The 18,635-nt window shown below is 35.7% G+C and overlaps 1 protein-coding gene across 2 annotated transcripts in view; it reads left to right on the top strand.

Annotated features, from left to right (window-relative positions):
- slc12a2 (solute carrier family 12 member 2) overlaps positions 1 to 18,635 on the top strand; it is a 48,378-nt gene that overhangs the window by 9,124 nt on the left and 20,619 nt on the right. For both annotated transcript variants that reach the window (XM_055207031.2, XM_055207030.2), the window contains exons 2-4: positions 11,191 to 11,310; positions 15,769 to 15,844; positions 16,030 to 16,125. In XM_055207031.2, coding sequence (XP_055063006.2) covers positions 11,191 to 11,310; positions 15,769 to 15,844; positions 16,030 to 16,125 — 292 coding nt within the window. The remainder of the gene's footprint in view (positions 1 to 11,190; positions 11,311 to 15,768; positions 15,845 to 16,029; positions 16,126 to 18,635) is intronic.

Consider the following 18,635-nt stretch of genomic DNA (forward strand, 5'->3'; position numbering starts at 1 on the left):
TCATTCACGACTCTTCTGTTGCTCTCCGCCAAAGGTCAAAGGTTATTTCATCTCGGCAACCCATAATTACCATAGCATGTAAAGGCAGCATTACTGAAAGCTTTTTTACACAGCACTTTGGTCTTAGAAAAAAGAGGCTTCTGTGACAATGTTGTAACATTCAAGGAAAGCATTCTGTGTGAACAAGTGCTGTAAGGGGCGTGCAGTAGTGAGGACACACATGTCGTCACAACAAGAAAATTTGGTTCAGCTCTTTGACAAAGGGATTTAAATGCAGCTCAACATTCACAATGAGAAATGTGGGCAAACTGGACTGAAGCAGAGATCAGGGAGCTCAATGCTGAAGCTGAGATCATTCACCAACATAATAGAACAGAGCATCACACGCTCCTTATGATCATGTCATAAACAAACATGCATGTGCGTGGTATCTTAAGAGTTAAATCATGGATAATTAACAAACTTCAGATGCTGTGGAAAAAAACCTACCAAGTGCAGGACTTTAAATCCATCACGTGACTTTACGGGATCTTTACAGTATGTGTGTGAATGCACGCACAGATTCCAGAAAATCATCGGCAGTGTGAATAAACCAAAAATCAAATGATCTCGGACGCATTTTCCGTAATCTCTGTGTAAAAATGACATGAAAGTGTGTCAATGGGGTGCAGGAGGGATGCTGTGGAGGTGAGGGACAGCTATATATGTGACCCTGGACCACAAAACCAGTCGTAAGTCGAATGCATACAAAACACAGAACAAATGTTAAAAACATGATTTTACCACAGGTGGTTTAAACTAGCACATGTTTCCTATGTGACAAACTCTTCTTTTCTTTTCTTTTTTTACTCCTTTTCATTCAGGAAGTGTGTGGCAACAACACTGTAGTTTTGTAGTACAATAAATACACCGCTTTATCTGTGCATTTGCTATATAAAAAAGAAAAGCTCATTGACTTTTGGTCTTACGTTTGCACCAATGAACGCACACAATATCTATGTTGTTGGACTATTTTAATTCCCTTTATTCTTTACTATGAAATACGGCCCTGTTTACTCATTGTTTCTCACGGCTGTGATGTTTGTTGTGTGAAACAACGTGCACAGCGCCTATTTACATACTCCCGCCTCCAGACACAACGGGGGTGTCAGAATGGTCGAAAACGATTTGCCGCTCTTTATCCTTTTTAGATTTTCTTCTTTTACCCCAAAATAAGAAGTTTTAAATGGAGAACTGAGAGCTGACATTAATACGTAACTGTGTTTGTGTAGTTATATGTGAACACAGTATTCATTGAGTGAGTTACGTCTGTGCTGTGCTGAAGGTGAACTGGTGTGTTTGTGTACAGTTGTTTATCAGATTGTGGTCTTCAGTGATTGGTTGATTTCAGGGGTGTTTGTGAGAGAAACTTCAGTTCCTGTTTAGATGAAACTCTGGCTTGTTCCTGTGTGAGGCACAGAGGAAATGTCGTACAATTATTACTGTAATAAACAAAACAAAGCGTGTCATTCACTACACTGACTCTCAGTGAATCTGTACTGGGACGGTTTTTCCATGATGAACGTTAATCACTTGGGTAAAACGCAGCTTTACTAATCCTTAATGATGTTGTTTACTGAGAGCTCACTATTTCATGAAGAAATACAAACATTTGTGATTCGATTAGAAAGTGTCTGAGAATGAAACTGAATGAATCAATAACAGAAGTCTTCTGTACTTCATACTAAAGCTGAGGTGACCTTATACAGATAGATACTGTGAGAACTGATCACTGATCAGTTTCTGCTTGTGTCCACAGACTAACAGCTTATTACAAGTGTCACTGTTGCATAAACAACACAAATATGTTGTTTTACTTTGAAGTTTGTGAAATGTCAAAATACTTTGTGGTCAGCATTCTTTCTGATTGGTTAGGGTCAGGGGTGAGTTTGGGGAATGAAAGCCTCAATAGGCTCAGGCACAGGTACACTTTAAAACAGCGGACAAACTGGACTGAAAACAGACCAAAACAGACAAACGGGCAGGGTTAAAAATTAAGGACATTTTGGACAAAAGTAATTAGTATGCTTTTTAAATTGTCATAGATTGGGTTTTGGAAATAAGAAGTTTGAAGTTGTTCTCTGATCCCTGGGGCCTATACCATGAAGCCGATTTAGTTGTTTAGCCAGGTAAGTTTAGGATTAGTTTGTGCAAATCCTGGGTTTTGGGTACTATGACAATAGCTTGTACCAATAAGGCCTGTTCACATTGGCTTGGTTTTGTCAACTTGAAACTAATCCTTTAACCCTGAGTTTGTTTAACCATTTACATAGTACAGGCCCCTCTTTAACGGCATTATAAAGTTCGGAAGAGCAAGGACATTTACTAAAATAACTCCAAAATGTGTTCAACCACCTAAGACCTGGATGTCCACATATTTGGACATCAATTTATTTTGGTTGTATGCACCATAATACTTAATTCTGTGTAACTTGAACCTGTTGTATACAAACGTGGACAATTAAACTGCTTTATGTTCAATGAAAAATATTTGGTTATATTTATTGGTTCTTCCTAGCCCCAAAATAGCTGGTAGAAAAAGACAAACCAAAGCTCGGGTCTTAGGAGGTTTAAGATGATGGACATATGTATAGCGGATTGCTTGAGGGGGGAGTTAATCATGGGGTTATTTTGATATTTGGCTGGAGTATCGCTTTTTGAGTAATACTTTTATCAGTTTTCAAACAAACAAGTCACTCCTAAATCAGAAATGGCCAGCACAGTTATTACTGACACTATATAAGGCTAGGCTATTTTAAATAAAAGAATGAAAAAAAGTAAAAGTACAAATAAAGATCACTGAAAGTAACAAATAAAGAACACTGTAGCATACTTTCAATATCAAGTTTATTTACTGACCCTCAGGCCATTTGATATGTTGGTGACTTTATTTTCTTCAGTAGAGAATTAAAGATGATGTGTTTATGCGATAATAAAGAAGATTCATATAATATAAAGTCAATGGATTCACCACTTTAAGAGCTCAAAAGCAGATATTTCTAAGACAGAAATAATCCCCATGACTTCTGGTGACATTGATGTATTGTTTTACCTTTACTTTACACTTTACTTTACTTTACACTTTACTTTACTTTACACTTTACTTTACTTTACACTTTACTTTACTTTACTTTACTTTACTTTGCAAAAAGAACATCAAACAAGAAAATAAATTCAAATCACACAAAACATAAAATCATAATAATTAACAAATTATACTTTTTTAAACTATATTAAATGTCTTTTGCCTATTCGAAAAGAAGTGAGAAGAAGAAAAAAACTTATTTAATCCCACCCCTTCTCCACAACTCAAAGCTTACAATAAACAACCCTCATTCCAAATATTCATGCATCTTGCTTCTTATACCTCAAAACAATACAAAAAAAGAAAGAGCACATCAAGAAACATAAAAAATGTACTATGAAAATAAATTAAAAAATTATTAATTTATAAATAAAGCTGCTTGTGATCTTCTTGTGGTGTTTGAGGGTTGGTGTCTCTCCCGGGAGGGTAAAGTGCACTTCCACTAAAGTGCATTAACACTAATAATGTTGTAATAAAAGAATATTCAAATCTCAAAATTAAAAATCGAATGCTACCCACCGAACAAATATTCAAATAATCTGGTCCATCCCTATGATCCAGATGTACTCCAGTTGTGTTTTTGTAAATGATCTAGTGTTAATGCTGTTTATTTGTCCTTCATCATCATCTGCTACTGTTCAAACATAAGACACTGAGAAGTGAAACGGGCAGTTGAATCTACTGCAGATGTTGTTTTGACTGCTGTGACGTGTCTTCTGGTCGTACGTCATCTCATGGCTCATAAAAACACTTTCACCTCTGTTACAAGAAAACTCTGTTAACACTTTTAATGAAATGTGCAAAATGTTTATTAAAACACCATTACAGAAATAAATTTTGGAAACATTGGAAAAGTGAACTCAAATGTTATTTTTAATGCGTGTCTAACACAGGAGCTGTGTGAAGACTAAAGGGTTAATCATTAACACACTAAACTCAAGCTTTTAATGTTATGTTACAAGTAGCATCTATCTGCTCAAAATACAAGTGATCTTACTTACCTGTTGGTCAGAAAGTTTAACTCCCGTTATGGATACACTCAGTGTCACAATGTGCTTTTTAAACACGGCCTTCAAAGCACAAAGAATTCACATTTATAAGCGCCTTTAAGTCTTTCACTATCATTTAACCATTATAACTGTGTTGTATTGCGGACAATTTGTCGTTTTGAGTCTTTTTTCTTAGTAGACTGTAAATGGTTTGGTTAAGTTAATCTTGAGTTACAGACTGAATGTTCTGTTCTTGACTCAGAATGTCTTTTGTTTTGGGTCCCATTTACCTTTGTGTACTTGGCGCTGTGCCTTTGTAATGAGATCGGTGTTCTGGCCTGTAGTATTCAGCCTCCAGTCATACAGCACCTCCTCTCTCTCTCTCTCAATCGCTCGCTCTCTCTCTAGTTAACATGGGTTAACTGATTAGGTGTCAGTAGATGATGAGTGATGAGTACTCAAAATTAAACCTAGTTTCTCAAGATTCCTCAGATTCCTCTATAGAAGGGGTGTCAAACTCATTTTAGCTTGAGGGCCGGATGGTAAAAAAAGTCTCCTTGTGAGGGCCAAGAAAACTATGAAAAACACACGGCTCTGTGAAAGCTATAAATGTCATAAGTCCTCCTTAACATGTGTAAAACCACACTGCTCTTATGTTGAAAACTTCCTCTGTCTGGAACCTTAACAGAATTATACCTTATCCTCAAGTCATAAAACACAGACATTGTGCTTTAAATTGTGCTTCCTTTAACCACCAGATCAACATCAACAGTTTAGGGGCAGTTGCTTCTAGGGCTGGGTATCGATTCAGATGTTCCAGATCGATTAGATTTCGGTTTTTATACTTGATTCTCCATTTAGCTCAATGAATATAGATTTAATACAAATACTATATTCATAAAAAAGAACAGAAGTTTACAAGTGGGTAATTAATAAAAAGAAATTAAAAGCCACAACACTATCGTCTTGCTTGCAAAATCTAAAATGTTTCCATACCTCTAACTTTTTATGTGAAGGTGGCATCAACGTCGACGAAGCACCTGAAACTGCCCTTTTAGGCACTGAATGAATGAATGACAGGCCCGCCTCTCACTCCTTGGTAACATCGGCAAGGCAAAAAAGAGGGTGACATCTAGTGGAGAAGACTAGTAATTAGATCAGCATTAATCTTACGTTCAATGTTTGCGGAAATAAATATGGGCAAAAAAATCGATTTGTGACGTTTCAGAATCGATTTTAATTCGACAGCGTAAAAAAAAATTAATTAATTGAAAATCTATCTTTTTTTTGCCCAGCCCTAGTTGCTTCTCTCATTACTAGACAATTGTGTACGAGTCCTGACCCGCCACAACATTTTATAGAATAGTGTCCTGTTCGACATGTGTGGCCATCACAGCTTAAGGCAGAAACCGGTTCATGGGCATTTTATAAAAGTATGTGGCAAACACGGCTTTGTCACTTTACACATGCCTCCTATTGAAAATAAACTAGACACTCGTGACTGCTGTGTCCTGCTTGAAATTATTTTTTAAAATATGTATTAAATATTTAATAAAACATCATCATTCGGGCCAAATTGGACAATTTTGTGGGCCATTTTTGTATGTTTTCACACCCCTGCTCTAGATGATGTCCTGCATGATTATTCTTAAGCACTATTCGGACGGGATTAGTTTTTCAAACAACGTTTGAGTTTCAGCGTGTCCCCCACGACGTCTGTGATTTTATGTACCGATTCAGGCGGGATTAGTGTCTGTTTCATGCGTTTGAGCGTTGCAGATCACATGCTCTGGATACGCGTGTTTGTAATGTTTAATATTTTGCTTTAAATGTAAATGATTACAGAACATGTAATTTATTAATTTAATTTTAACAAATCAAAAGAACCTTGTAAAGTTAGTCTATAATAAACCCAAAGAAATTAACAAATAATAATTAATAACAATTTATTATCTTTATTAATTAACATTACCATTCTGGAGTTGAACGAAATAAGGTTGAGTTTACCTTTATTATAGTGGCCAGTCTTAACAGTGTTTGATATTCAGCTCGTCTTGATTTAATTATTTTATTTCGTCGAATGCGTAAAAACATCCATATCTGAATGAATGGGACTCAGGAAGTACAATATACGTGCGTTAGTAAGACCTTACGGCAGATCACGTTGGCCAAAACACGAAATGAACTGCGTTTTCAAAAGATATTGTGAGGAAACACAGAAATTTGCATCCGGACGGGATTACATTTCTCAGAGGACCTCTGAGTTCGGCGAAAACAGTAGGTAAATTTCGATTCGGACGGGATTAAAAATACAGAGGACCTTTTGAGAAGCACAATTTTCTCAGAGGTCCCCCTGTAAAACTAATCCCGTCCAAATAGTGCTTTAGAAGTCTTGATGTGTGAAGGTTAAAGTAACTAAAGTTGTATTGTCTAATAATGTCATGTATTTATTTATTACATTTAAGTTTTAAAATATTTTCCTCTACTACTGTGTATTTACTGTAAAGCTGCCTTGCTACAGTGCAAAACTGTGAAAAGCACTATAGATGGTGTAATCTCACATTTGTGCGTTGTCGCGGTTACGCGTCTGGGTGTAACTTAACTTTCGGTCTCTGTTTGTTCAAAGGTCTGACTGATGGCTAAACTGAACTCTGTAACAAATAACTCATCAAAAATAACAAATGTTTTGGTTTCCTAAAGACGAGAGGAAACGGCGGTCATGGATCACCACTATGTGAAGGGAGGTTTGGTAGCCAATCAATAGTTAAGATTTCATACATTAGTACACATTTTACACACCAACGTTAGCTCAGTGTTGTTTTTGATGTGCTTTAAATGTGATTTAAACTAAGTTAATCTACTTGTTGTTTATTTTGCTTGTTATCAGAGATAAACTACTCTAAAAGGAGGACTCTGATGTTATTGATTCTTTGCGGAGTTTACAGGAAGTTACGTTTGGTCCACGAAAGCCGTTTGCTTATCTTATTACTCCTGATACCGTTTATAGAAATACATTGAACTCGAGTTGGTGGTGAGTAAACTGAGCGTTTGTGTAATGGACACACAGATGTACTGTATATGTGAATGATGTTTATTACCTGATGAAGATAACTGTATGGGTGTGGTGTTGGTTGTCTCAGCATGTGTAAACATGTAGTTAAGTACACAGAGATCTCACATGATTTAAACAATCCTGCTGCCTTCATCATTGATTTAAAGACACTTCATGTTTTTTATCTTTACAGATTACAGTATATCAAACACCACACGGACATCACTTTATAAATCACAACCATATAAATGACTTAATATTCATGTTCACATGATGTACTCTATTATAAAATAGAGCTCATCTCTGTCACTTTATTATTCTGTCATTCTTGGAAATCTGAGGACAAGTATTGAGTTTCAATAGTAACCTCTTCAATAGTTGTAATGTTATATCCAGTGTGTATTTATTTTAAGCCATAAATCCCAGCAGTTATTTCCTGAATAGAGTACACATTGAAAGCTCTTGACCTCCAGTATGAGTTTCTTTGTTTTCTGCTGAATCTACACAGTTGTGTGTTTGTATTGTTTAGTCTGTACTGTAGTGTGTGTGTGTGTGTGTGTGTGTGTGTGTGTGTGTGTGTGTGTGTGTGTGTGTGTGTGTGTGTGTGTGTGTGTGGACAAACAGTTGTAAATCACTATAGCCGAGTCTCTTTCATACTTTACTATTGAGAAGGTGTGGATGAGTCTGAACCCATGACTGTGCTGATAAACACAGGAGAAATGTTATTCATCGACTGTATGCTGGTGTGTTGAGCTGTACTCATGACAATCAGCCGAAATTATTTTCAGTATCGGCAAACATACTTTAATAGAGACATTAATAATTATCAGATTAGAAATGAAGTAATAATCTCTTCTCTTCATAGAAATCCTTCATTATGTCATGTTAACTGTAGGAGGAGGTTTGGCTGTAATTTATAAATAAATGTTAGATATAAGATATAAATGTGACTCATGATAAACTATTGAGTTTGACTAAAACTAAAGCCGCCTTTCCACTGTACACTACATTCAGACACGATTGTTGGAGTTCGCCCCCTAGTGGCAGACGTAATGAAGTTTCAGTTTGATCGTAAATGCGTGCCAACATGGAAGAGAAGCTCATTCCAGTGCATGAGTCTTTAATCTAGCAATGTTCATCATATTTTTAACAAATCTAACACTCAAAACGGATCTGAAAATGACGCGTTCTCAGATGGTCGTCACCTCACGCAGCCCCTTTACGACTCTCCATAGGGAATGAATGACTGTGTTTGTCATGTACAGTGAAAAGGTGTCTTAAGGATTTCGCGCTTCGTTCGTAAACCCGAGTTACCTTACATTGTATCATTTATGACAGAGCTGCAGTATATTTTTCTCTGGTTTAAAATGTTTGATGTTTGTTTGTTTAGCAGACTGGTTTCATATAGTACGTCTAGTGTTTCATATCTAAGGTCTCAGTGTGATTTGATGAAAAGCTGTTGAAAATCTCCACACAAAGCTGTTTTTCATATCCTGATGTGGACGGCTGGATATTAAAGACAGATGTGTTGATGGATGTGTCATCTCACAGTCACTACACTGATTTATAAGATTTAACTTTAGATGAGATTCAGATTAAACTGCACTGCATTTCATTGTATAGAGTACAAGTGTGAAGTCACCTAAATATAGCACAGAAAGAAATGAATACACTTATACAATATCTCTACTCGTAATGATCACTATAATACTACAGTACAGTACACTCGTGTGCGTGTGTGCTTTAATACAGTGTGTCCTGAATCTATCAGCCCCATCAATAAACACCGAGCTATCAACACTCATTCATTTGTTGAAGGGCACTGAAGAGGATGATATGATCTTCACATGTACTTCCTATGGGAATGAGTTTCCTAAAGAAATGAGCTGCTGTAGACAGAAGAGAGAGAGAGAGATGATCACTGATGATAATGCGAGATGTTTGACCTCACGGTGGTATGCTGTCATTGAACGCCGCCGGCTCTGAGCTTTTGATTGTTTGCTTTGTCCTTGTGTTCAGCTGACACATGAAACGGTTAAATGTGAGTCCTTGTTCAGACACAGGATGCTGTAAACTTCACAATGTCACATTTATAGAGCAAGAGTTGTAATGTCGTCACAGTATTGTGTTGAGTTTCCTCCCTTTGACCTCTCACTAACTCAAGGACATCTGACTGTGCTGATGATGATGTTACTACGCACACACATACACGCACACATACACACACGCGCGCGCACACACACACAGATAACAGTAGCAGATAACATGAAGATGATCTTCAGATGGTCATGTGCTCAGATATTTCATGATGACTTTAAAAAGAGTCATAAATATCATAATGATGAATCCTCAGCTCATGAACAATCAAACACATTAATGGGAAACTGGAGTGAGGAAACTTCAGATTATAGATGATATATGAGTTGTAAGATCATACAGGTTAACATGATGATAAGTGAGTCAGTCAGTTGTCAATTGCAAACAAATTTTTAATGCCGTATTTCAGTCGTTTTAAATGTACAATGTATGCAACACCATATAAAAATTAACTTTATTTGATACTAGTGATTTGAAATAATACAGAAGTTTTTGACCCGTCTGTACACTTTATAAATTGTAGGGCTGCAACAACAAATCAATAAAATCGATTATGAAATTCATTGTCAACAAATTTCATTATGGATAACTTGGTCTGTGACATCACATGATCCCGCACCACCGTCAGACAGCAGATGTGTCAGCTTCATACAACACTAATGCACATTTATCAGGCACTTCTTCTTCTCACCACACAGCTTGGTTAAGCAAAGCAGCGTTGCCAGGTCCTCAGTCTTTTGACTGAGTTTTGAATTGGGCTTCTTTTAAACAGTTTCAGCAGGTTAATGTGTTTCTGCAGGTTCAATATTGCAGGATTTGGTTCATTAGTTGTGAATTGTCATTGGGATGCCTTTGAACTAATTTTGAATGACCACTGGGCTGGTTTTGTTATGTGGATCTGGCAACACTGAAGGACAATTATGAAAAGGTGTAAAGGAACGCTGGTTAATAAAGGTTTAGTTTCGTCCTTATTATATTAGTACTAAATAGTTTTTTCATGTTAATAATGAATAATGTTAATTCTCATCAAGGTCTAAAGTTGAAAATTTAAAAGGAGTTTATTAATGTGTGGCTGAATTACCTCACCAGCACATCCTTGAGACTCCTAAAAAATGCCTTTCTTAGCTTTAATAAGTAAACATTTATGTTTTTATCTGATTAGTCTGTAATGGTGCCACCCCGAACGTTTTATAATTAGAATGAGAAATTATTTAGTTCGGGCGCCAGACTTGGAATAAATTGCCAAGTCAAAATATTCATACAGTGGTTAATGTTGTTAGTTCACGGATACATTTAGAAAGTGTCACTGACACATTGGATTATTCATTAAACTCATGACAAGATTCACAGATTTTATATTAAAGAACTCATGAAAAAGCAAACAATGAATAAATCCATACAAATTATAAAACATTTTACAATTTCCATTCAAAAGGAATTTGAGTTGAAAAAGAAAACCAAAAAGTTGTTCTTATTACAGAATGTGTATGTGTGTGTTTGGCATGAACTTGAGTGTGTGTGTAGTAGTGTATGTTAGGCCATTCTCCTATTCTAAGGCCGGGCACAGTGTTCAGTGAGTTTAACACTTTTGGGGTGTACTTATAGGAACGGAAAAATTACTTTCGTTAAGTGAAGCCATCCAGGAAGCTGTTGGGAACCTGACCAATAGAGAAGAACTTGCGTTTATCTTCTTTTATACTGTTTTCGTCACTTCCGGCATTTAGTGGCAAATGTAAAAAAAATGTATACAACTTGTGGCAATATAAAAAACCAAGTCGATTAATCGAGAAAAACGCCCGATTAGTCGATAATGAAAATAATTGTTAGTTGCTGCCATTGTAAATTATATTAATTAATGTGACCTGAATGAAAATCTGTTGATTTCTGTTGTGTGTATTGATGTAGATGTGTATGTATATGATCTGTAGGAGCCGTTTGAAGATGGTTTTGCTAATGGAGATGAGTTGACACCTGCTGAAGAGGCCGCAGCTAAAGAAGCATCAGAGCCTAAAGGAGTTGTAAAGTTTGGATGGATCAAAGGGGTACTGGTGAGTATCTTCACATATTCACTTGCACAGTATTATATGTTGTACTTAATGCTCTCTCTCTCTGTCTGTTTGTCTTCTTTAATCCTGTAATAAATCTTCATTATGAACATATCCTTCTGAAATGTGGCACCAAACACAATGAAGTGATGTGGACTCTCATGTCCAGTAAAGGTTTTTTATTGGTTAAAGATAAGTCAAGTTTGAGATGTTGCCAGCTATATCATTATTCAGTAGTGATTTTAAATAATTCACATCATATACCTCCTGAAGTCAATCATATTTACTTTATTAAACACTAATGTATTATTATTACTGTATGATTCACTGTACATGTGAAAGTATTGCTTTGTACTGGTCTGAGGTCTGATATATAGGAATAATAATTATTATAAAGAATATATATACAAATGTGTTTGATCCACTTTTCATACCCAGTGAGAAGTGAAGTGAATGTTATGATGTATAATAATGAAATGTTTTAATGTGAACACACACACACAGACATTAGTCAGTGAAGTATAGCAGTGGTGATGTCATGTAATGCACTAATGCACCAGGAAAACATCACTTCATACCATTTTATATTTCTTTTAAATCATTTGCATGGTTAAATATGATTGGTACTTGACTTTAGTTATAAACTTGAGGAGTAATTGTCCATCTTTATGTTGGCTTGTGCTCATGTAATACATACATATATATTCAGACAGAAGATGAGCTCTGTATCATGTCTTCTGCTCAGTATTATGACAAGACTTCCTCTGCTTTTAAACTTGTCCTCATGTTCACCTTAACATCTGACGTCACACTGCGTCTCATCACGTCCACATTTATTCAGAGTGTCCTGCATTTCAAAGTGTCTTTCAAACCACCAAAGGAATTCATTTCTCATTTGAAAGCATTTCAGTCCAATGGACTCATGTGTTCAAATGGGTTATAAAGGAATGATCCGGGTTCAGTGTCCATAGACACAAAATGAGAGTCGTTTTTAAACTTGGTCACTTCATGCGTTTCTCTGATCGGATAGCTGTCTGATTTGTTAAAACTGTTAAGCTACATAAACTCGTCAATGCGTATGCAACAAAAGGCAGCACTTATAATAATGGGCAGCAGATCACGTTTGCTTGCTCGGTCCAGCACGGGACAAAGATGGGGGGGAAGCACTTATTAAAACACTTTTCTCTAACAACAAAAATGTGTTAATACAAAGTTTTGTTTCCTTGTGTAATATAATTGAGTTGTCATTGTACTATTTTATTGGTTCTAGAAAGTTTTTTGGTAAAATTTCCTATTACAGCCCACAATGTACAGCTTGATTAAACTGAACTTACTGCATACTTATTTGCAAACAATAGAGTACACCTACAGTACATACTCATAGTTATATAGGAAACCATATGCTAAGTTTGGGGAATAAATGTGTAAGAATATGCAAAATTACAAATGATTTATACTGCAAGTATTTTATAACTATATAATATTAAAACATAATATTACACATAAATACTACTGTGGTTTATTTTTTTAAATCCAGGGTACTTTTTTATTATTACAAACAATAAATGATAAAGATTACTGAACAACAAGACAAGATAAACTGAGTTTATACTATGATTTTGTTCAAATTGTTTCGTGATGAAAGTCTAGGCTATTAACATATGGTCGATGTCAGTCACGTCATAAATATACATGATACAACACGTCACTTTTATTTCAATGTATTATTGATGTGTTTTAATAGCCTTTAGTTAGCCTTTAATCATTTTATTCTGGTTATCTATGTTTCTAGACAAGTAAAATTAAAAATAGCATTTTCTTTCTCTGTAATGTGCAAATATGCCGCCGTTGCCTATATAGTTATAGGGTAAATACAATATATGCTACAGTTGTAATGAAAATTATTACTATCTCTGGGGTTGAATAATTTTCATGTGTACACTTTTTTTTTTGAAGGAAGTCACAGAGTTGCTCACACTAGGAGTTTGTACAGACACAGCTGGTTGCTTTGTTTATACATTTATCATTTGATATAGCAAAACAAAAGAAATAAATCATTAAGGGGAATCTTAAACATCTAAATACTTACAGGCAGGGTTTATTGGAGGTTTTTAAGAATAAAAGATTTAGCACAACATTTGACTTTTGAAGTTTGAATAATTTTGCACACAAGTGTTTAGAGCCAATTAGATTTTTTTAACATCTTACATTTGCATAATCACTCAAATGTGTATTAACAGTTTATGATGCATCTGTTACTTTTTTTATATATGAAATTTTGTTCAAAATGTGTTGCAGATCAAAGGGGTTGAATAATCTTGATTGTTACTATGTATAGACTTTATTTATAATGTGACAACAAATGTTTACCTTTTATTTTATATGAATTTTAAGTGACGGTCATGACAGCAAAGTTTTTGGTTACTTTTTTCCTTATTTGTTATCATTGGTACAATAAAACTGCACAAAATGTTTCAATACAAACATTTCAGTCAAATATAGTTTATGCAATATGGCAAACTTTCCATACTTACTCAAACTTTCTGTAAAATAAATAATAATCTGTGATAAGTGATGACGTAACACGCATGTTTCTATCCAAACATGAAGTAAATCTTTTCAAAATTCGAAACAAAAGAAAAACATATTTGAATTAGGTGCGTTTCTATCAAGTTGTTCAAGTGAATGACAGTAGTATTGGTAACAAACTGTAAATAAAGCAGGCACGCTTACAAAGTGTAGCATGTAGTCACGATTAGGCAAGTTATAAATTTACTAGCAGTGCAGTTTGTAATTGCCAAACTGAATGCTGTGGACAGAAGAAGAAATGCATAATTTTTGATGCAAGCATTAGCAGCAAGGGCATTACGACGACATCAAGCTCAATATATGATAAAGACAACCTCAGCTGACACAGATATATGGTCAGTCCTACCCAATCTCATGTAGATGCATATAAATAGCATGAACTGTAAAAATCAATACATACGCCAACTTCCACTTTGGCGTGCATATGATACGCCAGTCCTTCCCATTCACTTAAACGGTGCATCTTTTTTGTGTCATTTTATTATTGGTTTCTAAATTTTTTTCTGTTTTTAAACCATTTTCACTTGGGTTTAGGGTTAGATTTTAGATTTGCTTAAGGAGGTTATTTAATATACAGTTTTTTCCGTCTATATTTAAGCCATGGTCGCTTGGAGTGGGGATTAGAATTGGGGTTTGGGTTAGGATGTCATTTTTATATAACAAAAAGTTGTTCTAACCCTAAACCCAAGTGAAAATTGTAAAAAAAAAATCAAAAAAATGAGAAACCAATAAATAAAACGACAACAAAAGATGCACCGTTTAAGTGAATTGGATAGACTGCCGTATCATATGCATGCCAAAGTGGAATTTGGCATATGTATTGCACGATTTTCACACTTTGTGCTATTTATACACAACTCCGTGAGACTGGGTTGGTCAGACTCGTGGGTTTAAGGTTCGCTACCTCAGAATTTATTCAGCAAATACGTTTCCATTTCCCATTATTCACATTTTCGAATAAGTCAAAAAACAACTCCGGTGAGTAGATTGCATCTGGGAGGTCTCTTGTGATTCTGTACTGAGCGGGTGTTGAGCGCTTCAGTTGGCTGACCTTGAACTCAATGGGTATGAGGTAAAATCTCTTTACTGAGTGACAACGGTTTAAAACTACACTGCACCGAGACTGTGAGTAATGTGAGCAGGAACCAGGTTTGTTAAAACATGACACACAGCTAAATTAATGAGACTCCATCAATGCAACACCCAAATCCTCGGACCAACAAAAAGTAGAAGACAAGCAGTAAAGAACGACACAAAGCACTGATTTGCAACATTTACAGTACATTAAAACATTTAGGATAAGTAAAAAAAGTAGCCAGTCCACATTTGCAAACAAATTTTAGAACAAACAACAAGATGACAAAGAACAGGAATCAAACATTATGGTGACGAAAATGCCCCACAGCTTTCTGTTATTGAAAGCATTGAAAATAAAAGAAGAAAAGACGATGATGTGTGTGCAAATGCTGTATATTTCCTTTGTGTAATTGGTTGTAGTGCAGTCTCAATATTTTCTTGTGTATGCGCTGTTGTTAAAAGAGCAATACCAGACAGTAAACAGTTAATATACACAGATATTAAACTATAGCCAATAAAACACCCTTAAAACATCTGGCACCTAATATTAAACCATTGAAAAGACACAGATTCACACAAATGTTTAGCAAACACTGTTAATTTTAAGTAAGATTGAATTCATTTAATGGTCACGTGATACAGAGCTGAACCCGGATATTCCTTTATGTTCCTGTCCTTCGGTCACTAGTGTCCAGTAAATGGATGGTGTGCCGGTCTAGGCGAGGTTTGACAAACGGCTTTGGTCTTTATTGTTTTTCCTCTTCATGGGTCTAAACTGCATCTTCCTGTGTGCAGGTGCGCTGCATGTTAAACATATGGGGCGTGATGCTGTTCATTCGCATGACGTGGATCGTGGGCCAGGCTGGAATTGGTAGGTTTGGCTCAGTTTGGTCAGTCGTGTGAACGAGCGTTTCAATTCACAGGCAAACTCTTGTGCAGTCGTTATCACGCAGGTGTCGAATGTCACTGTGAGATGCCGTCGACTCACTCGAGCGGCTGTGTTTATCTTCACAAAGACGAGTCGCTCGTGACACGTTTGTGTTTTTATGTTCGCAGCGTATGCCTGCATCATCGTACTGATGGCAACGGTCGTGACCTCCATCACGGGCTGCTCCACTTCTGCCATCGCCACCAACGGCTTCGTACGAGGAGGTAATTTACTTCCAGATGAAAAGTCATGCTGGGATTGCCAGACTGAGGTGACCCCGGTCCAGGGGTTGACATAACAGTTGACCTTTTTCATTCTCTTTATCCTTACAAGATCTCTTTTTGTGCAGAAACACAGCTCAGATTTGACTGTGGTCAGATTTATTAAACAGGTCAAATTAGTTTGAGAGCTTGAGATATATGTATATAGATAGATATGCATTTATATATAGATATAAACGGTTTCAGCAGTAACAACATAAACAAGCGGCTTTCATGGTCATCCTTCCTGTAAACTCCTCTAAGAATAAATAACAACAAAGTACTTTAAACGTAGTTTGTTTATAGAACAAGCTAAATAAACACCACATAGATTACCTAGGAAACCCAACATTGGCATATAGTTTTGCTTATTTTAAGCACAAATTCACTTAAATTGTATATTGGTTATCTAAAAACTAGACTTATTTTCTTAGGTCATTTTGATCATCAAGAAAATACATAGTAATTTAAGAATTTTTAGTTATTTCTATTGAAAACAAGACAAAAATACACTTCACTCGATGTGTTTATTGAAATGTCCGGCAGCACAGCACATTGTTAAAAACAAATAGTAAGAGTATATTACTGTACGTTGCAAATACTGCATAATGATTTGAACGTATAGGCTGGACGAGTGTGTATAGCAGTGGTCTTCAACTACTCTTCTACGAGGGACAGATTTTAAAGATTTTTAAATATGATGCGGGCCAAACTTTTTCCCCTATTTTAACCATATATATATATATATCTTGTGTTGTTTTTGTTATTAAATTGTCAGATTTGAAGTATTCACAACATAGCCAGTCTTCTTTTAATGACTTAAATTGCACTTTGTTTTCTTTTTTACTATTTTAAAGATATACTGTATAGGCAAAACCGCATATATGGTTCCCCAGACAGAAAATAGCTTAAGCCAGGACTAGGCTTAGTTAAATTAAGAAATATAACTAGTTTTAACAAACATGCCTTATTAAATACAATAATTGTGTGCATTTTAAGGGAAAACACCGGGCACTGATGAATTTTAAGATATGTCAAGTGCAAGTTGTTTTTAGTTTGGACAGCTCTTACATTTATTTTAGTCTAGGACTAGTCTAACCGTATCGCATCGTATCACGCTTTCTGTATTGTGATACATATAGTATCAGGAAATTGTTGGCGACATACAGCCCTATTGAAGTGAACTTTTTACTGTATGATGATTGGAGCTGTGTTGGACTAGACTGTCTCTTTGAGCTTGAACGTGACGAGCATCATGTTCGCGGCAATTCGCTTCATACCCACCGATAGCGATACCCGCGCATCAGATGTTCGCGTCTTTTTGGCTGAAATAGACAAATACACAAAACATTTGTCAAAGAATCATAGTAAACAATTATGTCTTAACACAAATATGATTTTATTGCATTGGGTCTTTTAAGCCTAATAAACAATAGCTACCTGTTTTTAAATAACAAAATAAGAAGAGAAAATCACTCACTGACTACCTTCTGTTACTTTGTAAAAGAAAGATTAATAAATATTTACATTTAAATAAATTATGCTTTTGCTGCGCTCTGCTATTTGAAGTTCCTGACCAACTTCTATGAAAGTGACCGCAGTTAACTTGAGATCTTTTGCTTCATTAACAGACTTCAGATTTGAGAACTAGAAAAGATGACATTATATTTACATCTGTGCTAGCAGTAGGAATATATCTAATGTGGGGTAATGTAACCTAGTCAGCAATAATGGGATTAATTTCTGCTTTTTTGAGGGTTACACATGGTTTTCTTTCATGGACTAAAGTAGCCTTGGTCATCCCATTTATAAAACTCAAGTTGTGTCCTTGTCCTGTAAATGAGGTGCACATGAAAAGATCTGTTACCTTTATTCATCTGTGATCTACATGCTATAATTTTAGACGGTTTCAGCAGTAACAACATAAACACGTGGCTTTCGTGGTCCTCACGTAACTTCCGGTAAATTATTTTTTTCACCCTCATCACAGATGTATATAACTGACTTTCTTCAGTTTTAAACAAATTACTAATTTTATATTAAAATGCCAAATTGTTATCTTCTTATATGGAGTCAACATGATGACCCTCCAAAAAATACAATCAATCATGAAAGTCATTTAAAGTTTTCTCAAGTGTAATGTGCAAAATAAGATGGAAATATTCATTGCTTTTTCCAAGTTACACAACTTGACCGCTAACATCAAATACTTCACTTTATACGTTTTCTTCTATAGTGTCGGCTGTGAGACGTCTTTAACCGCTGAGCATCAGTTAGTTAGTCTTGTTTGAGATGTGTTATGATATGTGTGGATGTGAGAGCTCTTTAGCACTGAACTGATGAAGATGAAAAACCCTTCATCGTGTTCCTCTCATATCTTACAGCCCGCTGTCGAGTAATTCACTCCAGTGTTTTCAGATCTCTGTGTTTTTCTCTCACATGACTGAGAAACTCGTTGTCTTTTTGGAAGTGAG

Source organism: Misgurnus anguillicaudatus, chromosome 12, assembly GCF_027580225.2.
Source record: "Misgurnus anguillicaudatus chromosome 12, ASM2758022v2, whole genome shotgun sequence".
In the NCBI taxonomy this organism is placed as follows: domain Eukaryota; kingdom Metazoa; phylum Chordata; class Actinopteri; order Cypriniformes; family Cobitidae; genus Misgurnus; species Misgurnus anguillicaudatus.